We start from the raw sequence: 26,179 nt of genomic DNA on the forward strand, positions 1-26,179 counted from the left end.
CATTGCACTTGCAGACCCCTTATCCCTTCGCCTTTCAGGACAGCACCTTAGAGAGAGCGTAGCTCCACCTCTTCACAGGAAACACTGCGTGACAATGCCCCCTTTAAAAGCAGCTGCTTCCACCATGCCGTCCGTTTTAGTGTTTCCTCTGCCATGGTGGAAGCATTGATGGGGAACCAGAGGGGCTGCGCTCTCTCCAAGGAGAGGGTTTTGGCAGCTTTTAGCTTTTATGCTCAAAACCAGCCCAGCACCTTCCCGCACGTGAGGGGGGTGTTCCGGTGTCCCTTCTTTTGCCGGCTCACAGGAGTAATGGACTGCTGGAGGCCGTCCGCCCATGGTGTTCGGGGGGCCGTGGGTGTGCTCAGAACGAGCGTTCCATGCAAGGCCTTTGCATGGCGGTGTTGAATCCTGGGCGGCGAGTGACGCCAGTTTCGGTGGGTGGAGACTTCTGGCGAGGCATAGCAGCGATTGGTTTCGGCTGATGGAATGCAGGAGGAAGGGGTGGGTCCTCTGGCTGGGACTTCCTTTTGTTTGGCACATGGAGGACACCATTCAAAAGCACACAGACAGCGGTGCCTCTTTCCTTGTATATCACTGGGTGTTTTTTCTTTTTTTGTTCAAACAAAAACCTGCAGCTGTCTGCTTTGGTGTAAATGTTCCATTAGCAGTTCAGCAAGGAGTGAGACTCTGGGCACTTAGGGTGTTGGCTGTGGGTGCTATCCGTTCTCCTTTTTAGAGGCTATAGCTAAAGAAGGACCTTGGGGTTCTTTTGTTTTTCTGTTTCAGAAAGCTACTGCCAAGTCAGAGAGAACATCAGGAAAAACAATGCCCCTCGTGCAGAAATCCTTTGCGGATTTAGTAAAAGAAGAGTCCTCACAGGAGTGCTAGGCGCTCTTATCTTCTGTAAGAAAAAAAAATAGCAGGGTCAGTGCGTTCCCTTGTGTAAAAATGTGGCCAGAGTTCCAGCCAAGAATGGAGCTCTCAGTCCAGTCTCCCTCAGTCCACTTCCATACAGGTGGAAAGTGAATCTGAGGAAGAAAGGGAAAGCATTCCTCCCTCAACCATTGATTCGGAGGATGAGGATGAGGAGGAGGAATAAGAAGCCAGATCATCTAGATACAAACTTTCACTTGAGGAGGTGGATGATCTACTCAAGGCAATTTATACTACCCTGGAGATCCAGGAAGAAAAAACCCAGCTGTCGGTACATGACAAGATGTACCAAGGGCTGGAGGAGATTAAACGCAGAGTCTTCCCTGTGCATAAAGTTTTAACAGACACTTAAAAAGGAGTGGAAGGATCCAGAAAAAGGGCAGTTCTTCTCTAAAGACCTTTAAAAGGAGGTTTCCCCAGTTGTCTTCCAGGACAGCCCTTGAGAGATGGAGTCCCTCCCATCGCCACAGGAAACACATTGCCAATCAGTTCAAAAGGCGGACCTTCAGGTCCCTGGTCAGTCATTTGTGTTTCCTCCGTCGGAGAAACACGTTGCTTGAAGGAACCAGGAGGACTACATCTCTCAGGGGCTGCCTGAAGAGGGTGAACCTGCGCTGGGGGACTGGGTCCTGTCTGGCAGGTTCTCTGCTAGTCCATATTTTTTCTCTTTTTAGGGCTCAGGTACCATCCAGCATTGTAGGAGCTAACCCGCTCCCTTCCTCTCTCCAGTGCCGAGGTGGCCAGCGTCAGGCTGATGCGAGTTCCCCCTGAGAGCAGTGCGGCAGCCTGTGTCCTCCTCTGCTCTCTGCGCTGTTAGCGGTGGGGGTCGGAGACGCCGTTGCATCATTTCCGGCGGAACCGCGTCATCCCTGTGTGCCGAGACTTCCGGTTCTCTGAAAGGCACAGGGAGGAAGAGGAAAGCCCACGCTGTGCCTGTTCTATCCCAACAGCGTCCAGCTGCACCGGACTAGCGGCGGGATCCGGATCTCAAGGGGGACCATGGAGGCTAATCCCCAGGACGCTCCTGTGGAGGCAGGCACCAGTCAAAACCAGGTAGGCTGCTGGGCACGTCATTACACTGGTGGTTGGTGGTAGTGCTAAGGCTGGGACTTGTAGTACACCAGGACAGTGTTCACTTAACAGGTCGGGTGATTGTGTGTGGTGGTGGTACAGCACAGGTGTTCCCTAGCGTATTAAGTCTAATTACTAAGGATTCCCTCTTTCTTGTTTCAGACTAAGGAAGCCCCAAGGGAAGATAAATCTGGTCGCAAAAAATGTCCAAACTGTGGAAATAGGTTATCTTCGGGTTCTGGTAAAGCCTTATGCAAACAGTGTATTGCAGGCATTCTCAAAACAGAGGCAGATTCCCCCTTGGCTAAGTTTCTGGGCTCCTTTAAAGAGGAAATGGCTTCAACATTTAAATCACTTCGTGATTTGATTACGGACGTAGGTACAGCTGTTTCCACCACTAAGGCAACCACAATCTCCTCCTCACCATGCCTTAGGACACCTAGTTCCGGGGAGCCCCATATAGTCAGGGAGCATAGCCCCGCGTTAGTTAGTCCTGAATCCTCTGACGTTGATTCGGATCAAGATGAGGATCAGGCTGTAGCTTACAAAGGCGCAAAGTATAAGCTTTCTCTTGAGGAGGTAGAGGAGCTTTTGAGCGCCATTTATGATACGCTGGAAATTGCTGAAAAGGAGACTCAATTGTCCAGGCATGATCGAATGTATGAGGCTCTGGGGAAAAGGAAGGCGAAGGTTTTTCCCATACATAAAGTGCTTTCTGATCTGGTTCTTAAGGAGTGGTCTGAACCAGACAGGAAAGTTTTCTTTCCAAATTCCTTAAAAATAAGGTTCCCTTTTGACGAGAGCCCAGAGGCGGTCTGGAATAAGAATCCAAAACTAGACACACCTCTTTCCAAGGTCTCAAAGCAATCTGACTTAGCCTTCGAAGACATGGGTCACCTAAAGGATCCAATGGATAGAAGGACAGATGTGGTCCTAAAGAGGGCCTGGGATGCCTCCATGGCCGGATTAAAACCGGCTCTAGCCACATCTTGTGTGGCTAGAAATTTGGAGTTCTGGCTATCTCAGCTGCAAGAGCATCTAAAAGCAGGCACTCCTAGGGCTGAACTATTAAAGACCTTTCCTATGCTCTTTAAGGCCACGAGTTTTATCTCTGATGCCTCCACTGATTCAGTGAAATTTACGGCTAAAACGGCCGCACTTTCAGTGGCAGCTAGGAGAGCGGTGTGGATGAAGACATGGGGTGGTGACACGGCATCCAAATCTCGTTTGTGTAGTGTCCCTTTTACAGGGGATTTGGTCTTCGGTCCCGAATTAGATACCGCCTTAGAAAGGACGGCAGACAGGAAGAAGACTTTTGTCCCTTTAAGGAACCCTCCAAAGGGGAGGAGTTCAAGCCTAAAAAGCACTGGACAGGTCAAAAAGGAAAGGAAAAAGGGGGCTTACTTTTTAGCCGCCCCAGTCAGGCCCCTAAGCCCCAGTGACGTCAGGCTCCCTGTGGGGGGAAGGTTATCGAGCTTTCTTCCACAATGGGAGAAGATAACCTCAAACAAGTTTGTTTTAAACATAATAAAGAAAGGGTATGCGCTAGAGTTTCACAGCTGCCCACCCTCAAAGTTTCTGTTAACAAAACTCCCGAGCCATTCAGAGAAGGCCAGGGCTTTACCTTTGTTGATAGAGGAAATGGTGGATCAAGAGGTATTGACACCAGTCCCCCTTCAGGAGCAGGGGGACGGTTTTTACTCTCATATATTTGTGGTAAAAAAGCCATCTGGGAAGTTCAGACTGATTATGAACCTCCGCCCTCTGAATCTCTCCATCCGATACAAGAAGTTTCGGATGGAATCGATCTATTCAATAAGGAATCTTCTCCAAGAGGGAGTATTTATGGCTACCCTGGATTTAAGGGACGCCTATCTGCATATACCTATAAGGAAGGAATGCCAGAAATTTCTTTGCATGGTTATTCAGATAGATGCAAAGATTTATCATTTTCAGTGCAGAGCTCTTCCATTCGGACTGTCAGCCTCCCCGAGAATCTTTACCAAAGTTCTCGGGGAAGCATTAGTTCCGTTAAGACTTCAGTCGGTCTCGATCATTCCATATCTAGACGGCTTACTACTGACGGCCCACTCAGAGAAAAAGCTCTCTCAGGACTTGGTTAACACAGCTCAGTCTAGGACAGCTGGGATGGATTATCAATCAGGAAAAATCCAAGACTGTTCCTACTCAGGAGATCCTATACCTAGGCTACAAAGTCAGCTCAGTGGAGCAAACGATAGTACTACTGGAGGAAAAGATTTTGAACCTATGGCGCAAAATCTCTTTTCTCCAAACCTCTTCCAAGTGCTCAGTAAGAGATAATGTCAGTGCTAGGCCTCATGACGGCAGCCATTCCAGCTGTACAGTGGGCCAGGTTCCATCAAAGAGACCTTCAGAGTTTCTTGCTAGATCACTTGAAGGGCAAGGAGTTGGAGGAAGAGGTATCCATTCCCAGAAGAATAAAGCAGTCCCTCTGGTGGTGGAAGAACACAGGGAACCTAAACAAGGGGTTTCTCTGGGTCTTGCCCATCACATCTACTCTGACCACAGATGCGAGCAGTTGGGGTTGGGGAGCTCATCTCAACTCAGACTAGGCCCAGAGCCGGTGGACTCGGGAGGAGAGGCTTCTCTCCTCCAATTGGAAGGAGTTAGCGGCAATCCTCAGGGCCATGTTGGCCTTCCAGACCTTGCTACAGGGTCATCATCTACAGGTCCGCTCAGACAATATGACGGCTGTAGCATATCTAAACAAACAAGGAGGTACTAGAAGTCCTCGTTTGATATCAGTGGCCAGGCACATTTTTCAGTGGGCAGAGTCCAATCGAAAATCCATTTCTGCGATTCATTTGAAGGGGGAGATGAACTGCACTGCGGACTTCTTGAGTCGACAACAAGTATCGAATCAAGAATGCTCGCTACATCCAGAAGTTTTCAATCTGATAGTAACTCACTGGGGAAGGCCAGTAGTGGATCTTTTTGAAAACAGGTCGAATGCAAAAGTCCCAAATTTTTGCTCTCTATGCCCAGGGGATCGTCCCTTGGCAGTAGATGCTTTTCAAACTCCATGGTCGTTCAGCCTGGCATATGCGTTTCCGCCTCTCCACCTTATCCCAAGGGTTCTAGCAAAGTTCCTTGCAGAGGAGACTTGCTTAATTCTGGTGGCACCATATTGGCCCAAAAGGCCATGGTTTACAACGCTGCTACAGCTGTCGGACCAGCCTCCACTGAGACTCCCCTGCAGACGAGATCTCCTGTCGCGGGACCTCTTTTTCACCCTCAGGTAACCTTGTTGAACCTCTCGGCGTGGTTACTGAGGAGCAAATCTTGAGAAGTAAGGGGCTGACGGATAGGGTGATTCAGACCCTGTTACAGAGTAGAAAACCAACTACCAGGGCTATATATTGGAAAGTCTGGAGAAAATTCTATAGTTGGACAACTGTGGGAGGAAGGGCATGCACACAGCTGATATCCTTCAGTTCTTACAAGAGGGGGTAGACAAGGGGTTAACCCCTAGTACTATCCAGGTTCAGATAGCTGCCTTAAGTGTGTACTTAGAAAGACGTTTGCAGGAAGATCCTTTCATTTCTTGGTTTTGTAAATCAGTCAGAGTCAACCAAACTCCTTCCTGGGATTTAGCTGTCGTTCTGAAAGCTTTCTTAGGATCTCCTTTCGAACCTATATCAGAGTCCTCTCTAAGATTGGTCACATTCAAGACAGTCCTGTTGGTAGCAATCACTTCAGCCCGTAGGGTTAGTGAGATGCAAGCTTTTTCAATAAGAGAACCGTTCCTACAGATCTTGGAAGACAGAGTAATTCTAAAGACAGACCCAGGGTCCTTGCCAAAAGTGGCATCTAAATTTCACAGGTCGCAGGACATTGTCCTTCCTTCCTTCTGTCAGAATGCATCAAATAAGGAGGAGAAAACCTTTCATTTGTTGGATGTTAAACGTTGTATTTTAGAATACCTTAAAGTGACAAGTCCATTTAGAATCTCAGATTCCCTTTTTCGTCCTTTTTTCAGGTCAACGCAAAGGACAGAAGGCCTCAAAAGCCACCATAGCTAGGTGGATCAGGTTAGCTATAGCAGAGGGTTATAGAGCAATGGACAAAGATCCTCCTGGGGGTGTTAGGGCCCATTCCACAAGGGCATTGGCGGCTTCCTGGGCAGAAAGGGCTGGTGCTACCCCGGAGCAAATTTGTAAGGCGGCCACGTGGTCAAGCTTTTCCACCTTTACAAAACATAGACTGGATCTAATGTCCAGTCAGGATCAGGCTTTTGGGAGGAAAGTCCTCCAGGCCGTGGTCCCACCCTAATCTGGTAAGTACTTGGGGATCCTCTCAAGGGCTGTCATGGAAGACAACTGGGGAAAACTGGAGTTAGTACTCACCGGTAACTCCTTTTCCAGTGGTCTTCCAGGACAGCACGATCCCACCCTTTATTTTTTTCACAAGCTTAATACATTAACGATGTTGGTTGTTGTGGTTATGTTGTGTTTTCTTACAGTTCCATCCTTCGGTTCTTGGTAAATGACTGACCAGGGACCTGAAGGTCCGCCTTTTGAACTGATTGGCAATGTGTTTCCTGTGGCGATGGGAGGGACTCCATCTCTCAAGGGCTGTCCTGGAAGACCACTGGAAAAGGAGTTACCGGTGAGTACTAACTCCAGTTTTCCTTTTGAGGAAAATTAGGAATTTGTGTGGAATAAAAAAAACAAAAATAGATGCTGCCTATTCACAAGTGTCTAGGAAGACTGATTTAGCCTTTGAGGATATGGGGATTCTCAAAGATGCGATGGACAAGAGGGCAGATGTGCTACTGAAGAAAGCCTGGGATTCATCTTTAGCCAATCTGAAACCCACAATGGCAGCTACAGTTGTAGCTAGGAATTTGGAGTGTTGGCTAGACCAACTTAAGAATCATGTGGTAGCAGGTACCTCCAGAAGAGATATATTGGAGTCCTTCCATACATTTAAGGCCATCAAATATATGGCAGATGCCTCTGCAGAGTCTATCAGGATATCTGCCAGATCCTCAGCGCTTGTTAACTCAGCGAGAAGAGCCCTCTAGCTAAAGACTTGGTCAGGGGATTCGGCTTCTAAAGTAAAACTGTACGGAATTCCCTTTTCAGGGGACTTGATGTTCGGGCCAGAACTGGAGGCTATCCTTGACAGGACTGCAGACAAAAAGAAAGCTTTCCCACAGAAAAAGAAAGTGGTGCAGCAGAGGAAGAATTTTCGTCCTTTTCGACAAACTGATAAGGAAAAAGACCAGACAAAGAAAAGACCCTGGAATCCTCGGAGGAAGAGGCAGAGGCGGGGTACTGTTTGGAAACCCAGAGCAATCCCCTAAAAAAACGACGATCTCCCAGTAGATGGGAGACTTTAGGATTTCTTGCCAGTTTGGGAAGAAACGACAAGAAGTCCATTTGTTCTGGGGTTGATCAAACAGGGTTATCATCTAGAATTCTCACAAAGTCCCCCAAGTCGGTTTTACATCACAAACCTGCCAAGGGATCAGGAGAAGGCTCTGGCTATGAAAACTCTTCTTCATGAGTTGATGCAACAGACAGTCATCTCCCAGGTTCCAAAAGGTCAAGAGGGGAAAGGGTTTTACTCCCATATTTTTCTGGTCAAAAAACCATCAGGAAAGTTCCGCCTGTGTTACATGGCTTCCATCGACTTGAGAGATGCCTATCTCCATATTCCAATAGCACCCCCATCACAAAGTTTCCTGCGTCTTGCAGCCAATCTGGGGGAAGGGGAGGTTTGGCATCTGCAGTTCCGACCTCTGCTCTTTGGCCTTTCCTCCTCTCCCAGAGTATTCAGAAGCCTTCAAGCCCCTGAGGCTGAAAGGGATTCCAATAGTGCCCTATTTGGGTGACCCGCTACTGTTTGCCGACTCAAGGGGTCAAGTAGAAGTCAATCTTCAAATAACTCAAGCGCACCTAAAGAGTATGGGTTGGCTTCTCAACCTTCAAAAGTCAAACCTAATACCATCTCGAAGGGTAAGGTTTCTGGAGTACAAAGTAGATTCATTAGAACAGAGACTATTTCTGCCCCAGGAGAAAATAGTGAAGATATAGTCAGTTATGAAAGCACTTCAATTCAGCTCAGAGATTTCCGGAAGGCAAGCCATGTCGGCTCTGGGCCTGTTAACAGCGGAAATTCCCTCGGTATAGTGGGCCAGGTTCCACGCTCGTCCACTGCAAGCTGATATCTTGAGAAATTGGTCTTGAGGAACCTCTGGAGAAGAAGTTCTTCATAGGGGCAAGAGCAAAAAGATCGCTTTGGTGGTGGAGAAACCAAAGAAACATCTGAAAAGGGCTTCTCTGGTCCTTCCCAGTAACCAGAAGACTGACCACAGATTCCAGCACATGGGGCTGGGGAGCCCACCTAGAAGAACAAATGGTTCAGGGGGTTTGGTCCAAACCAGAGGCAAGAAGGTCGTCGAATTGGAGAGAGTTGAAGGCTATTCACCCAAGTCTTCTCTCCTTCCAGGAAGTTCTAGTGAAACATCATGTCCAAATATTGTCGGACAATATGACAGCAGTATTATATTTAACAAAGCAAGGGGGCACAAAAAGCAGAACCTTGATGGAGCTAGCTTACCAAATCCTGAGATGGGCAGAGAACAAGTTGGCCTCTCTATCCGCAGTCCATTTGAAGGGGACGGAAACACCTTGGCAGATCTCCTCAGCAGGAGAGAAATAAGGGAAGCCGAGTGGTCTCTAAATCAGGAATTGTTCGAGATGATCTCCAGGAGATAGGGTTCCCCTCAGGTGGACCTCTTTGCAAAACAAGAAAATGCAAAAGTACCAGACTTCTTCTCCCTTCAGAGGCAGGATCAAGCTCTCGGAATAGATGCGTTGGCCCACAAGTGGGACTTCCAGCTGTCTTACGCTTTTCCCCCCCATTTCAGCTGATTCCAAGGGTGTTAGCCAAAGTCAGGCTGGAATCCACGGAACTAATCTTAATAGCTCCTTATTGGCTGAAAAGACCATGGTTCTCATCTTGATGAATCTCTCAGTGAAACCTCCTTGGAAGTTGCCAATCAGGACAGATCTGCTGAGTCAGGGCCAGATCCTCCATCCAGATCCAGCTTATCTCAATTTAACAGCCTGGTTTCTGAAGAACAAATCTTAAGACAGAAGGGCTTATCAGAGAAACTTATTACTACCCTTCTTGCAAGTAGGAAAAAAGTGACAAGAGACATTTATTTTAAAGTCTGGAAGGTGTATAATACCTGGTGTTCCAGCAAAAACTTTAATTTTCTTAGTACAATTTCAGTTTTGGAATTTCTTCAAGAAGGATTGGAGAAGGGGTTAGCAGCAAGTACGCTCAAGGCGCAGGTAGCTGCTTTATCAGTTTTTTTGGAAAGGACCCTGTCAGTGGAACCTTTTTAATAATCAGATTTTTTAGGGCTATGGCTAAAGTAAAACCTAGACCTATTGTTATTTTTCCCAAATGGGATTTATCTTTAGTTCTTCAGGGACTGACGAAGACTGTTTGAACCTATAGAAGGATCATCGTTAAAGTTTTTGACATTCAAAATTGTTTTGTTAGTGGCGGTAACTTCTGCCCGTAGAATCGGTGAGTTACAGGCTCTATCAATTAAAGAACCCTTTATGAGATTCTTACCAGATAGGGTAGTCTTAAGGACGGATCCAGCCTTCCTGCCGAAAGTGGCTTCAGTCTTTCATCGTACACAGGAGATCATTCTGCCTACATTTTGCCCTTTACCTTCGGGGCCAGGGGAAGAAGCCTTCCATACTCTTGATGTCAGGAGGTGTCTTCTTAACTATTTGGAGGTAACAAAGGACTTTAGAAAATCATCTTCACTCTGTGTTTTTAATGGAAGGTACTCACAAGGGATGTAAAGCTTCCAAAAGCACCCTCGGAAGATGGTTAAAACAAGCCATTAAAGAGGCATACACCTCTTTGGGTCTGGAACCTCCAAAAGGGATTTTGCCTCATTCGACTCGAGCAGTATCGGCATCATGGGCAGAAAGGGCCAGGGCATCTCCTGAGCAAATTTGTAAGACTGCCACATGGTCCATTTTTTTTCAACCTTTTTAAGGCAGTACGGCTTGGACCAATCCTTTGGTAGGAAGGTTTTACAGGCAGTAGTCCCAGCCTGAAGTAAGTTTCTCGGTTATCCATTCCAAGGTGCTGTCCTGAAAGGCGAAGGGAGAAAACCTTAGTTAGACTTACGGTACTGCCGTTTCTGTCTCTCTCTCTTCTGGCCATTCACAAAAAGAAGCCTAGGATTGTGTTGGACATTGATGCTTAAAAAGGAGACTGTGCCAAGACCAGTACCAAATATATCCAAGCTTAAAAATGTGTGCACTAGTAAAATGGCGAAAAACTGATAATCAAAGTTGTTCGTAAGTGTAACATCGACAAACATAGATTTTACATTTATTTCATAACACTTTTTTTTTTGGCTTGTATTTGTGCCCTTTTTTTTTTTTTTAGTTTTCATTACTTGTAAGTTTATTGTCATTGCTTTAGAGTATATTTATTTTTCGTTTTTGCTTATGTTAAGGGTGAATATCACAGAGTGGTAAATCTAGTCAGAAGGCCAGAGGAAGAAGGATATCATCGTTATGAAGAATATGGTGAACCAGATTACAGAGATTATGAAGAAAGCCATGCTTATGAAAGAAAAGGTGGCGGACCATATAGAGGGGTATGTGATCGATTTGAGTAGAGCATGTTTTAGCATTTTACTTTACTGTATAACCAGTTATTGCCTTGACTAAGTGTAGGTTTTGTAACTAAGGGGGTAATTTGTTTGACTGCTTCTTGTGAGGGTCCAACTAGGTAGGTGATCTCTTTGTCTTCATATCTAATATTAGAAATTAAATCCGCTTTTCCTAAGTGTCCATTGAGAGGCACAGGAGTTGGAGTGTTGGGTTATATTGCTGCCTGCTACAGAATTTGGACTCTGACAAACAAAAAACATGTCAGCCTGGTATTTCCCTTCAACTCCCAGCATGCCTTAGTTTTTAGCTATTGTCCTAGGAGGATGGTCACTTTTTCTTCTATGGAGAAAAGTCTAACCTATTTGCTAGTTTTAGTTTCCTTCAATCAAGATTCATCTACATGGTGCTTGAGCTGGTCTCTACAAACTTCCACCTTAGTTGCTTAAGCCTCTTACATACCATTTTTTTTTTTTTCGTTCAACCCAGTAGGAGCGCAACGGCTCTCCCGAATCTCTTCCTTCTAATTGGCTGAGATAGCAGTGAGAGCCATTGGATTAAAAAAAACTATTGGATAATCACCTGAACGGCCACAACATACAGGGATGTACAAGGTAATACTGACCACCTAATCACACATAGGTTGATCTCGTCTTTTTTTTTTTTTTTTTTTCAACCTCGCCTACTATGTAACTGTCAATTACAGCCAGTGAGCCAATGAGGAAAGCGTGGGGGCCAGGCCAAGCCACGCTCCATGTGTTAATGGACACATAGAGCAGTGGGTCCGGCATCCTGCTTGCTATAGGGGCACTCAGCAGGAGGGAAGGACAAGGAGCAACCGCTGGGGACCCAGCCAGAGGCGGATCTGACTGCTCTGTGCAAAACCACTGCACAAAGCTGGTAAGCATAACATGTTATGTTTAAAAAATATCAAGCTTTAGTATCACTTTAAAGCTTGGGCATCAGCCCGTAGCATCTAACCAGTTTTATTCCAGTCGTATGTCCAGGGCAGCACAGGAGAGATAGGCAGCAGGTTATTTAGCTCTATCTTCCCTGTCTAGAAGGGGGAGTGTGTGTTACCTGTGTAGGTACGATGGGCCCCTGGTCAGGCTGCAGTGGGACTGGTACCGGCACTTCCCCTCCAGAAAAAGCCCAGGGAGGGCTGTACGTCCACCGAATGGCTGTCTCCAGCGGGGAGGCTGGCCTGTGGGGGGTAAGTGATTTTTCGTGGGCAATTTGTCAGCGCATTATTTCTATTACATTGTAGTAATAAATAAAATGGTAAAACTCGCCATAATGCAGAATTAGTGGGAACCCTGAGTGTGTCACTTGCCACTTCGCCTGCCACCAGATGCGGAATGTCACTTGCCACGTTACCTGCGACCTTGCCTCTCACCAGATGCGGAATGTCACTTGTCACATCACCTGCCACATTGCCTGTATGCAGATGCGTACTGTCACCTGCCACACTGCTTGCCACTTCATTGGTGGCAGCACTGGTCCATCTAGCACAGAAGGGTGCCGAGTGAAGGCAGGAGAGCCATGAGAGATTATGTCAATTATGACAAATCGCAGCTTGAACTATCTTGCTTTGCATGTAATGCTCTCATATATTAGTTTCACCTTTTTGGTTGCATTAGTGAAATAAACTTTTGCACGATATTCTAGTTTTTCAAGTATCACCTGTGGACATAATTTTACTAATTATGTGGCTTCTGAAGGTAGTTGGTTGCACCAGAGCTTTTTATGGGCTTTATAACAAGGGGGGGGGGGGGGGAATACATACGCACATGCCAATTATAATTTTTATTTTTTTTAGTTCTGAGAAATCGTTTTATGTATGTTTTTTTTTTTTTTATTTTTTTTTTTTTTTTTCTAATTTTAATTCACCGACTTAGACTATTGTGTTCTCATCCATCACATATAATTCAGATTAAAAAAAAAAATTGAACTAAAGGCTGTAATGTAACAAAATAGGTAAAAAGTCAAGGGGGATGAATACTTTTGCAAGGCACTGTATGTGCACACACACAATCCTATACCCACAGCTGTTTCAGAGGAAGGCAGATAAAGCATGATCCAATTTATAGGGGAAAAAAGAGGCACTCAGGTGTTCCCTGGATGAACTTCCTATAGATGTTTTTAATCAAATCCTTTTTTTATTTTATTTGTATTCAAGTTAAAAGATATACAATAATTCCTATACATACATATATCCTATACCCCCCTTCCCCATCGGACCTCTACACCCCCAATTCCCCCACCCGGAAATATTAACTACACATCTATGTCAACAACATATCAAAAATATAGATAATTAAACAGTCTTCTCTTTCATTTATCCCTCCCCCCCTCCCCACCCCTTGTTCACTCTCTCGTTCATCCATAAACCTTACATCCCTTTCGCTCTTGCTCACCTCTCACACCACTTTCCCCATATTCTTACAAACTTCCCATGGTTACCTCTTTTCCTATATATGTATTCCTCTTTCTTTATCGTATCTTTAATTATTTCCATCCATTCCTTTACTGTGGGTGCTTCTTTCCTCTGCCATTTGTAAGCGATTAACTTTCTCCCTTGAAAAAGGCATCTAATTACAGCTATATGGGTATCCCCCAGGTCATCCTCCCTTTCTATCAATCCCATTATACAAATTTTAGCTTCTACTTCTAATGTTAGCCGAAAAGCTTGGTTTATTTTTCCTATAACTCCTTTCCAATATCTGTATAACCTTGGACATCGCCAAATCATGTGTATTAAATCCCCTCTCCGGTCTCCACATCTTGGACATTCTGCATCTTTCCTTCTCCTGAACCTAAACAACTTGAGGGGAGTGTAATATACCCTGTGCATTAAATACAATTGGGATATAATATGTGATGGAGATAATGAAACTTTCGCTCCTAGCGCCATAACCCTCTCCCACTGTTCAACCGATATTGGACCCACATCTCTCTCCCACTTTATTCTTTTTATATTCTCTTTCTCCCCCTCTTGTTCTATTCTCTGTAAATACCCATAAATATCTGAGATAACTCCTTTCGATGTATTACTACTTATAATTTTCCTGAGTACAGGCATCCTACTCCACTCCAAAATCCTTCCTCTAAATTGTACCTCCAACGCATGTTTAATTTGTATATAATTAAAGAAGGTGTGGGCAGGTAACCCGTATTCATCCCTTAATTCCTGAAAAGTTTTCAGCCTCCCATCCCTATACAGTTGTGATAAGCAGTGGATGCCCCTCCGATCCCATTCTGCTAATCTCCCCATTTTTATAATTTCCACTAAATTTTTATTTTCCCACACTGGGGAAAATTCCATATATCCGCTATATCCAACATTGCTTTTACTTCCTCCCAGCATTTTACCATCAATTGAACTGTAGGGCATCTGGTCCTAAATGAGTCAGCCTCCACTGCTTCCACAACTGTATTATGCGGGGTATCAATCACTAGGGGGCAACCTCCCTTCTCCTCTGCTACCGTTAGAATACCTCCTTTCATATATTGCAATTGGGCTGCCAAAAAATATCTCATATTGGGTAATGCCAACCCTCCCAGTTCCCTTGGTCTTTGCAACGCTTGTAAGCTAATTCTTGCCACTCCATTCTTCCATATTACTTCTCTGAACATACTCTCCATTTTCTTAAACCAGTGTTTTGGAATCCAAACTGGTGAATTTTGCATTACATATAATATTTGAGGCATCCACACCATCTTAATTAGATTACACCTACCGGCTACTGACAAAGGGAGGTTTTTCCATACTCTAATTTTTCGCTTCAGTTTTGTCATAAGTGGGACTAAATTCCCTGCTATATACTGCCTCGGATCTGGCATCACATATACTCCCAAATATTTAATTTGCTTAACTATTTTAATTTGGGATACCTGTCCTGGCAATGGGATATTTAAGGGGGTCTACTGGAAGGAGAACAGATTTTTCCCAATTAATTTCAAGTCCGGAGAAATATCCAAATTCTTTTATCAATGTCATTGCCGCTACCAATGAGGGCCCCATGTCCCCCAAAAACAGCAGCACATCGTCCGCATACATAGCAACCTTTTCCTCTTCATTCCCCCTTTTGAAACCCTGGATCTCCTGCGCCTCTCTCAAGGCTATGGCCAGTGGCTCCACCGAGAGGGCGAAAAGCAGGGGCGACAATGGGCACCCCTGCCTTGTCCCCCTCTCCAAATGAAACCCCTCTGAGCATTCCCCGTTTATCCTCACTTTCGCCCTTGGTCCTGTATACAACACTCTTATCCATTGCACGAACCTCGGCCCAAACTGAAATTCCGCTAGCACCTTCCTCAAATAATGCCATTCCAGGCTGTCGAATGCTTTAGTCGCATCTAGGGACATGACTGCTCTATTACCTTCATTTGCTGAAGGAATCTGCATATTTAAATAGGTACGCCTCACATTCATACTTGTGGACCGCCCTGGGATGAACCCAGTTTGGTCCTGATGTACTAATTTAGTGATTTTTTTTTTTTTTTTTTTTTTTTTTTTTTTACTCTTGTTGCTAGTGCTTTTGCCAGAATCTTTATGTCTGAACACAATAACGATATGGGCCTATATGATGCAGTCTCCAACTGGTTTTTCCCTTCTTTTGCCAACACCACCACTATGGGCTCCGTCATTGATAGCCGCAACTGCCCCGCTTCAAAGGCTCCATTGAACACCTGCAGGAGAGCAGGTAATAGTATATCCCCAAATTTTTTATAAATCTCTATCGGCAATCCATCCGGACCTGGTGCTTTCTGGTTTATCATTTCTGCTGTTACTTTTTGCAACTCCTCCAGGGTCAATGGAGCCTCCAAACCTTCCCTATCTTCCTCCGATAATTTAGGTAATATTATTTTCCCAAAAAATTCCTGCATCTCCCCTTCTACATTGGGATTTGAAACTTTATATAGTTCCTCGTAATATCTTTTAAACTCATCCACTATCTCAGAGGTTGACTTCCTTATACCGCCCTCCCTATCCAAAATCGCCGGTATTATAGGGGAGGAACTATTTGATTTAGCAATTAATGACAAAACCCTCCCCACTTGTTCCCCTTCTCCAAAGAAGGTCTGCTTTTAAAACAGCCTTTTCTTCTCCTCTTTCTCCCATATAAGTCTTTTATATTCTGCCAGATTCTCCTCCCACACCCTATAACTCTCTTCTGAAGGGACCCTTGGATACCTTTCTTCTGAACTCCTTACCTTCTCCTTTGCTACTATTTCTTTGGCTGTCGCCTTTTTCTTAATCTGAGATATCTTTTTTATTCCCCCCTAAGGAAGGCTTTCAAGGTGTCCCACATTATTCCCAAGGACGTGGATCCTGCGTTTATACTCAAAAATTCTTTCAAATTAGCTTTTACCCCCTCCATATTATCCATTAATTCTAACCAAAAGGGATTTATTTTCCATTCCCTTCTACTACATCCTCTCCCTATTATCATTGAGAGCGTCACAGGTGAATGGTCTGAAATTCCCCTTGGTTCGTACTCCACCTTCTCCACCATCCCCAGCACTTCTTCATTACGAAGCACCATATCGATCCTGGACAAGGTGGAGTGCGTCCTGGAGTGACAAGAATACTGCTTCCTTAAGGGGTTCCACCTCCTCCATATGTCCACAAAGCCTGTTTCTTCACAAAATTGAAATAGCAACCCATTAGGTCCCTCCCTACTACCAGCCTTCTGTGGGAACCTATCTATTTTTTGATCCATTATCATGTTAAAGTCCCCTGCTATTATAACCGGGACTCCTTGCTTATCTATTATAAACTTCAACAATTCGCTTAATATTTCTACATTAAATGGCGGTGGAATATACACACTAGCAATCACACATACTTTATCTTCTATCCCACAAAAGAGGAAAACATATCTCCCTTTATCATCTATGATGCTCTGTCTGCAGGTTAGACCCGACCCAGGGTCTATCAGGACACTTACTCCCCTTGAATAAGAAGTGTACGTGGAGTGATATTGTGTCCTGTACTTCCTATGTCTTAACACACTGATTGTATCTCGATCCAGGTGAGTCTCCTGCAAACAGAGCATCCCATAGTTACCCATACTACCCATAGAAAATATCGCCCGCCTCTTCAACTGTTCCTTCACCCCTCGCACATTCCAAGCACAAATTTTTACTCTTTTAGTGAAATTCCCTGCTTTACTTCGCAATTCCATATTTAAACCCAATATCACAATATCAAACTTCTATTCTCCATTCTGTGTACTTTCTCTGTATTTTATCACATATTCTCCCCCCTACTATTTTCCAGTGCTCCCTAATCATTTCACCCACACATTTTGTTCCTAAATTCACTATATACCGTACACACATTTTTGATACTTTTTGTGAAATTTATTAATTTATTACTTTGTTCCCTATTCAATCTAATTTTCTTGTGTCCTTTTTATTGTCCACCATATTTGTACTTATTTCTATTCCACACATCATCTCTGTGCTTTAATATTTTCTGTGCAAACAACAATCCTTTACCATACCTTCCTATACCCATCCTCAACCTTTCAACCTCCTTTCTCACACTATCATTCATCCATCCAGTCACACCAACCCCTCTCCATTCCCCACCCCCCATCCCTTTTCTCTTTCCTTCTCCCACCCACCCCATACCCCACTTGCGGCCCTTCTACGGGGCTTCCAAAGTGACTGTTCTTTCCTCCCAGGGTGATATAACCTTCCCACCTACCCACCCACCCAACCCACTCCCATTACTACATTTATAAATCAAAATATTCCCCATTACAGCCGAGCGAGGAAGAAAAAAAAAAAAAAAAGAGGAAAAAAGAAGGGGGAAAAGACAAAAAAAGTAAAATTCAGTGGAGCATTCCCCTTCAGTCCAAATCGCAATCCGGAATCAATTTCCACTTTCTTTCTATCCTCTTCATATTATGTCATTCCCCTCTGTTGAAACTGACACTCATTTTTCTCCAACCACGATTTGGCTTCTTCTGGACTATTGAAAAATACAATCTCCCCCAATGCTGATACTCTCAACCTTGCCGGATAAAGTAATGCGTAGTTCACTTTAAGACTTTGCAATTTCCTTTTGCACTCTATAAATTTTGCTCTCTGTCTTTGCAACTCGGGGGAAAAATCCGGATACAGTGAAATCTTCATCCCTTTATATTCAAAATTGCTAAGTTCTCTTGCTTTCTGAAGGATAACTATTTTATCTCTATAAGACAGTAGTTGAATAATTATAGGTCTGGGCTGGCTTCTTCCCGCCACCGTCCAGAACGGAATTCTATAAGCCCTTTCAATTGCAAAGAATCTTGATAGCTTCTCGCTCCCTACTTTATCCTTTATCCATGTTTCCATAAATTCGATAAGACTGTTACCTTCACTTTTTTCGGGGAGGCCTAAAACCCTGATGTTTTTTCTCCGTATAATATTTTCCATATTGTCCATTTTATCCATACACATATTTAAATGCCCCTTCATCACTTGCATCTCCTGTTTCAACGGAAACAAGTCATCCTCCACCTGGCTGACTCTCCCCTCCAGTCCTGTAATTCGGACCGCAGCTTTCTGTACCTCATTTTTCAAGGTTAACACGTCTTCTCTTATCCGTTTTAATTGATCTGATACTTCATCCAACGATGATTTACATGTGTTAATCGCAGATAAGATTTCTTTTAAAGATGGTTCTCTTCCTTTTACAGAGATTCCTGCTTCTACACCCATAACAATGTCCTGTCCATTACCCTTCTCTATGGAGGGGTTAATCACAAACTCCTGTGCTTCCAATATTCCGCTTGCTACCGCTATGGTGTCTACCTGGGCTGCTATATTTGCCGTTTGTGCTGCCGTTGTAAACTGCTGCCGCCCCTCTCCCACTTGCACAGTCTTTTTGGGTGTTTGATTTGGTGTCTGATTGGGTGTATGAGCATATCGCTCTAACTTGGAAGCTGCGGCTGCAGCAGCAGCACCTGTTAGCCCAGATAGCTGGCCTGCCTTTTCCTTTGAGCTACGCAGCGTTTGTGTCCCATTGTGTGTGGCCGCCTCCTCCGCCCCCCTTTTCCTCGTCATACCTTTTAAAGTCTGATGTTTCTTCCACTGGGGGGGGGGGGGTATCGCTCTATCCCACCTCCCGCCTCTACTCCCTCTCTCACCGGGATTTCCGCGCGGGGTTCGATAGTTCCCTGTGGGAGAGCTGTCTGCGGCGGCCACCACACTCCTCCACCGTTCCCCTGCTGCTACGCTCTCCGTCGACCGGCCGCTCCACTGCGTTGCGGCGTCTCCTTCCCTCCTCCTCCTCCTCACTACTTCGGCTGCATCGACTGCTGGAGCGGGCGGGAGGTCTGGGCCCGCCTCAACCTCTCACCCTGACATCCGGTCACGCCCCACCTATAGATGTTAGTATCAGGTTATACTATTTACATTTTGGAAATAATCCAGGCCTTTCTTAAAACAATCTACTGAGCTGGCCAGAACCAGCTCTTGAGGGAGTTTATTCCACATTTTCACAGCTTTCAATTACTGTAAAGAAGCCTTTCCATATCTGGAGATTAAGTCTGGAGGAAAAGAGAATTAAAGAGTACCCTCTTGTCCTCTGTGATGACCTTTTAAAATGCATAACTGAACACCAAGTTCACTATAGGGACCACTTATGTATTTATACATGTTGATCACCCCCCCCCCCCCCCCCCCCCAATCTCATCTTCTCAAGAGAGGGGGTGGGGGCTTAAGAGTACTCATCTACCCCAGCAGAAGAAATCTAGACCTCACATTGGGAGGGTTCATTCTCCTTTTCCATCTGCCCAATCTCAAGGCCCCAACTTTGTTTTTTTTTCTTTCAGGCTCCTGAATTTCCACATGGAATCAATTAGTGATGCTTTAGCTTTGCTGCCTGTCCTCCACACTTCTTTTCTCCCTAATGTAATTTTTACCTTCCACCTCAACAGGACATCGATATTCCATTTGTCTGCCCAGCTCCAGTTCATCAAAGCGATATCTCCCCTCCTTTGCCCAGATGTAGTTTGTTGTGTGTGTGTCTGCCTAGCAGCTACTGCTTTCATTAGAAAGACTGACTCTTTTTGTCCTGAGGGTCCACATTAAGGCGAACTTGCTTGTTTTTTGTTCTATAATTTTTCTGGGGCTCAGGCAGATCATCTTTTAGGCCTTTGGGCCAAAAGATCAGTTTCCACCCTTTCCTGTAAAGGTAAGTTTACAAAGTCTGTGAGCACTTCTGGGGCTTATGTTTTCCAGGTTTGCAAGGCTGTCAACTGGTCCTCTGTTCATACATTCTCCAAGTTATTCCAGGTGGATGTTCTAGCCTGATGCTAGTTATGGGCATAAGGTAGGAGGGGTTGCACTGTATTATTTGCCAGCATCTAAATTCTATCGGTGACCGTATGACTCAGCAGTCATTGAATACCCGTGTCCCTCAAACTACAAGAAATAGATTTTATGGTAAATATGGAAATCCCATATCTGTGTCAAATGATTTTGGGATTGTGTTGACAACTTGAGGTTAAGATGCTTCTCAGATTATTCAACTTTTATTGAAAGCTACATTTGAACTGCAGTTGACCTCCTAATCTGTATTTGATTGGCTTCAAGCAGATTTTGCATTCCCATAGACTTGTATAGGAATACAAACCCAACTTAAAGTGAACAAAAGTTCATCGCCACATGCACTTAAACCAGAAGCGACGAGGATTTTGTCACTTCTGGTTTCTGAAATCAGAGGGCAAGGAAGAACATTAGTTCCTCTCTGCGTACGTCATTGGATGCAACTGTTTGCATCATTCCTGGGATCTCCAGTGGGACAGGAGAGCACAGGGAATTTGATGGTAGGAGGAACCCCCTTCTTTCTCCTGTAAATATGATCAAGCCATTCAGATTACCTTTTACTTTAAAGAGAATTGCTTGCTGCAAAGAATCGTACCAGGACCATGGCTGCATGAAATGGTCTACATTTAAACATTTTGCTTGTAAAACCTAGTCTGCAAAGTGTAGTTAGTTAGAAGAAGAAAAGAAGTAGAGCTATGAAGTTTAACCTTTCCTAGATCCTGGTAAGGATTAGAGAAATAGGTTTTTTCTTTGTTCAACAAAGAAAAAAAAATCGGCTTAAAATATGGATATTTTGGTGAAATGGGGTAATTGCCAGTAGAGAAAAAATTAAGGTGGTTTTTAAGACCAGTCATAGTTCATTTATTTTTCTCAATCGGCCAGCGTGCTGATTGAAATAAGCTAACAAATTCCCCCATCCATACAGGTGAGGTAGATGATAGAATCCTTCCTACCGAATATGCTGATCAGCAGCTGCAGCAAATTGGCTGCAAGTCCCTGACTGGCAAAAGTTTTCTAACGATCCTATTTGACAGAAGTTAATGTGAGTGTGTAACAGCTATCTATGGAACGAAGTTCAGCTGGTCCTTATGATCAGAGGATGGCAGAGGATACCCCATTTTTAGTTATCCTGAACCCGTTCTTGAGAGACAATGGTCCCTTGTTGGCTAGCCTTCTCCCATGTGAGCTCTTTAGTCTTTTTAACCATGGGACAATGAAAGCAATGGGCTATATACAGTATAATTGGGATATAAGTAAAGGGGGCACAGTATCTCCTGTCTATAATAAGGGTATTTAGCATTTTTAACACTGTAGTTACTTTTTAAATCTGTATCTGGTTTTGTCATTTGATAGGTGTTCTTCTGTAAATTCACAAATCCTTTCATACATAGGGTGAACAATAAATTTCGAATGGTTTACTCTACAGTGCACTATAGATAGAAGCAAAATAGAGTGACAATGTAAATACAATACTATTCTACCCCCAACTAGTGGGGGAGCTGTGTATACCAAATTATAAAAACAGATAATGTAATTGTTATTCGCTGCCACACCCTTAAGTGGGCAGACCACAAAATTTGTTTCCAGTGATATGATATTAATCAGATAATCACATCTGAAAAGCACCCCGTGAGCAAAAAGAGTCTCTATAAACAAACAAATTGATGAGCAAATAAATGAACGAAGAAAAAGTCCAGCTGTAATGGATTAGGTACAAATGAAATCCTCCATAAATGAAAAGTGTTCAATCCACCACCAAATATGTGAAGTTACTTCTTACCGGTATTTCATGACCCCCCCACTACAGAGGATCACGGTGAGCATACAGGTATATAGTCGTCCCCCACTTCAAAGGAATCCTTTCTGCTCGCCTTACACCGCCCTTTCCATATACGAATAGCTGGATAGGTTTTTCATGGAATGCCTCTCATATGTTTGGAAGGCTACAAGTGTGTACCATGAAAAAGAAAATGGGGCTCCAATAGCGTAAAACCCTTTATTATAAAAACTTAAAAAATATATAAAATAACACTTACAATACAAACACTTACAAGTCACTCTATTTTGCTTCTATCTATAGTGCACTTAGCGCGGCTTATTATTTTTCTAATTTGTTTATTTTGTGTAATTATGTGATACAGCTAAGCCGCAGCTGAATTCAGTTCTTAGAGATTAATTTGTTATATATTGTTTATTCACCTTTAGCACAGTCTTTCCCCCCCCCTTTTTTTTTTTTTTCTAATTTTACTCTACAGTGAATAGAATTGTCTACATTTGTGTTTTTCATTTAGATACTCAGTTATTTTGTTAATGGATGTACCATATAATTAACTTGGATGCTACAGTATTAATTTGATGTCACCATTGTTTGATGAAAAAATGTGCTTATACCTTGTTCCCTAACTGTTTACAGCAGGAAGAACCAGGGTATAGGTGGGCAAGAGGTGAAGCACACATGAGTCGGCATGCAGAATACAGGTACCTGTGCTACTTGCTATTCTCAGTATAGAGCTTTACAAAATGCGTTGAGATTAATAAAAAGTTAATTGTAGATTTGACATGATGCATATAAATTATACACATTTCCTTACTCAATATATAATATACACATATTCATTTTATTTTATTTATTTTTACGCCATGCTCATCTGTAAGGTAGCTATTTTTACATATAAGAATTCTCATTGTTTTTGCTTGTAGCTTTGCTAAAGAGTAAGTTGTTCCAATACAACTCTGCTCTGTAATATAGCTAACTAAAGATTAGAATGTTCAGTCTCAGAATTTTCATGAATTTTCAATTTTTTGCTATCCATTGAGAGCTCTATTGTAATAATCATCAAAGTTTTGCCAGTTCATCTTTTCTTCATCATGATATTGCATTCTACATATACAGGGCTCTTTCATGGAACTGATATCAAAGAATGTAGTTAGTGTTTAGTCAAGCTCACAGTTCACCTCAAGGGATGAATATGAATGCTTTTGCATAAGCAGAGTTTACCTTCTAAATCCACATGACCATATGGTTAGCAGAGACAGAGATGCACAGTCAGTTTATGATAAGCAAATCTCAATTTCCCTTTAAAAAGTTTTATAGCTTGGCTCGACCTGACAACCACTTTATTGGTTATTGAGATGCACTATCACATTAAAAGACTAAGTTTGTGACAAGTTTACTTTAAAGGAGATGTACAGATAAAGTTTTTTTTTTTGGGCTGTAGTTCTCATGTGGATCACAGGAGCGCAGTTCAATTAGGATTTTCTGCTCAGGGAGTCCTGAGAACTGAGCCATCTGCAATGTTTGCTCAGTTCTCAGTCTTAGAACTGGTGGGAGACAGGTGCCATATTGGACCGATGCTGTATCCACCGAGGTAAGAGTCTGAAAGGGACCCATCCCCCCCCTTCCTAGAGACTGCACCGCGGCGAGGTCCCCCAAAAGTTTGTCCCCCTTTTTATCGCCGCAGGGTCATTCAGAAAGCACAGCATGCTTTGTGTATGCGCAGTAGGGAAGCGGCTGTGAAGCTGCAACTCTGGGTGGAGCGCCTCTTTAAGTTGAATTTTTGTATGCAAGTTAAAACGGGTACATTTTTTTTTTAAGTGTAACTCCAGCCAAAACATTTATTTGTTCTTTTTTTGGGATAGCATAGAGAAGGTTAACACCCTAGTAATGTTTGTTTGGATTTTGAAACTTCAGCGGAGACACCTTTTTCCCATGGTGGCTCTTGCAGGAGTGAATTTCCCTTCCTAGGGGTAGATTTAATCTCACTTCCTGTTGTCTCTCTCTGTTCGTAAGCTTGAGTTGTATGCAAGTCAGATGTATGTGACTCAGGGACTGCCTGTATTATTTTGTTTTGAGGCATGTGCTTTAGAGAAATTAGGATTAGTATTTCTGGCGTTTGATTTACTGGGTGGCTTGAGAAGCTACACAACACTTAATTTTCTGTGCATTAAAGTATAGGTTCACACGTTACATGGTTCATCTGTTTTAGGGTGTAACATGCTCCAGATAAGCATCTCTCCCCACTCCCCTCCTCCCTTTGACAGCAGGCCGGGGATATTTTCCCCACAACTGCTGCTGTTATTTAAAAACCTTGCGGCCCTGCGGGGCTTCACCCACACAGCGGCATCATTCATTCACAGTTTTCTGTGAATGAATGCCTCCAGGCTTGTAGCTTTTCAATGATCTGCGAGGGCACTGGTGAATGTCCTCGCAGTCCATTGATGTTTCTGGTAACTGCCTGCTTGTATGAGTTACAAGCAGACAGCTATCCTGAGAGTCTGCAAGAGCTGCACAGAAAAAAAATAATGCCTGCAAAAAAAATGCATTTATTATTTTTCTACAAAGGTGAACTTATTTTATTTTCTCTTCTAAAGTCCAATCGTGTAACTGTAAATTTTTAAATATTCTCCTTCACTTTATTGAAATTTTCTATCTGATATAACTGTCACTTGCCTCATCACTGACCTTTTTAAAGTCTAACATCTGTACTTCTCATGTACCAGTGTTTTTATATGCAGCAAATGTGACTTTTATTGAATAGCTATATCAGATTAATTTCTTGGAGTGACTTGCCACAGTGAAAGATGAAAGGATTCAGCACACGGTTTATTGTTGTTCTGCCAGTATAATGGAAACAACTTACTGATGACATGTAACCACATATCCACAAGTAGGGACAGGTCAACTCTAGCACTTTTATCTGTTGTTCCTTTTTATAGGAACTTGGAAAACATGTCTTGATGGTTCAATAAATGGATATGATTATTCAGAAAAAAAAGTCATGTTGGGAATAAATGCTGTGTTCCACAGCAACCGATCGTATGTTCACTTTACTTTATGAGAGATCATCTATGTGCTGTGGAGTAGACTGTCTGGACACAGTTATTCTCATAAAACGTTCTTAATATAAATGAGACCCAGTGATGACATATTTGTTTTTATCATTTTAAATATCCAGTCTTTTTTTTTTTTTTTTTTTTGTCTGTGGAAACGAATACCTTGGAAAGAGTCGGGCTTCCTGAATGTTAGTCACAGAATACAGCCTGTCTGATAAATGCTGTATGATCAGCACCGCTGGCTGTAGCGCTCATCAGTGTATTTTGAAGGTGGGGAAGTCGCCCCACTGCCAGAATACAATAGCTCGGTGGGAGGGATTGTGTAAAAAATTAAATTTTTTTTTTTTTTTGGGCTACTTTGAAGACACACACATGACTAAATCTTATTGGCAGGACGAAATGCATTTTAGCATTGCCAAAGCAGGTAAGATGTTTGGGCTGGATAGGAAGAGGGTGGTGAGAAAATAAATTTCCCACAATTGTAAGGGATAATATAAAGGGGGCTATGGATGTGTCCATGTAGAGCAGGAGGTTCCAACTTTCTAAGTAAAGTTTATTGTCCTTCAAGCTGGGTTCACACCATTGCGAATTGTATGCGGGAGGCCACATCCTATTCGCAATAGCAGGAGGTTTTGACTGGCACCCTATGGAGCCGGTTCACATATCTGTCCAGCGGGTCCAGTATGTTTTGTACAACGTGCGTCTTTTGGTCAGTTTCAGGTCAGAATTTAGCCAAAAATTTGGGCTGAAATCAGGCCTAAAACTGTGAACCAGCATGCACCGGACCCCTGCTGTGAGCCGCGTACGGTTCATATGTGAACCGAGCCTCAGGCTTTAGGGGGACCAAACTGTGGCCAGTGGGAGTACAAAATACCCCAGCATCAGTGCCCTGTCATTGGTTTTAATGGGAGGATTAGTGCCCCATGGTTGATATTAATGGGAAAAATAGTCCCCCCCCCCCCCGGGATGGTGTCAGTAGGTACAATGGTGTCAGTTGGTAGAATAATGCCCCAAGGGCCAGATGAAACCGGAAAAGGGCCACAGTTAGACCACTCATGTAGAGGATTTTTAGGTCCATCATTTCTCATGTCCATCTGTCTGTGGGATGCTGTGACATATTGTGCATTTGTTTTCACTGTTGGCTCCGCTGCTCATAGTAGAATTTTTAGAGTTTCCTCTTTTCTGTAGCAATAATGTTCAGGATGGGAGCAGAGAGTCTCAGAAAATGTGTCTCGCTGCTAAGTACTTGGTGCACTGTACCAGGACCTCCTAGTCACATTGCTGGCACAGTCTACTTGGATTTGGGGGGGGACTAC

The 26,179-nt window shown here is 43.6% G+C and overlaps 1 protein-coding gene across 4 annotated transcripts in view; it reads left to right on the forward strand.

Annotated features, from left to right (window-relative positions):
• The window catches only part of PPHLN1 (periphilin 1), a 133,561-nt gene that overhangs the window by 11,286 nt on the left and 96,096 nt on the right, over positions 1-26,179 (forward strand). For 2 of the 4 annotated variants that reach the window (XM_077472507.1, XM_077472509.1), the window contains exons 4-5: positions 10,550-10,693; positions 22,444-22,508. In XM_077472507.1, the coding sequence (XP_077328633.1) occupies positions 10,550-10,693; positions 22,444-22,508 (209 nt within the window). The remainder of the gene's footprint in view (positions 1-10,549; positions 10,694-22,443; positions 22,509-26,179) is intronic. The other 2 variants (XM_077472508.1, XM_077472510.1) reach the window with 1 other exon arrangement.

Source organism: Lithobates pipiens, unplaced genomic scaffold (assembly GCF_037356315.1).
Source record: "Lithobates pipiens isolate NorthernLeopardFrog02 unplaced genomic scaffold, aLitPip1_a1.2 Scaffold_8, whole genome shotgun sequence".
Lineage (NCBI taxonomy): Eukaryota > Metazoa > Chordata > Amphibia > Anura > Ranidae > Lithobates > Lithobates pipiens.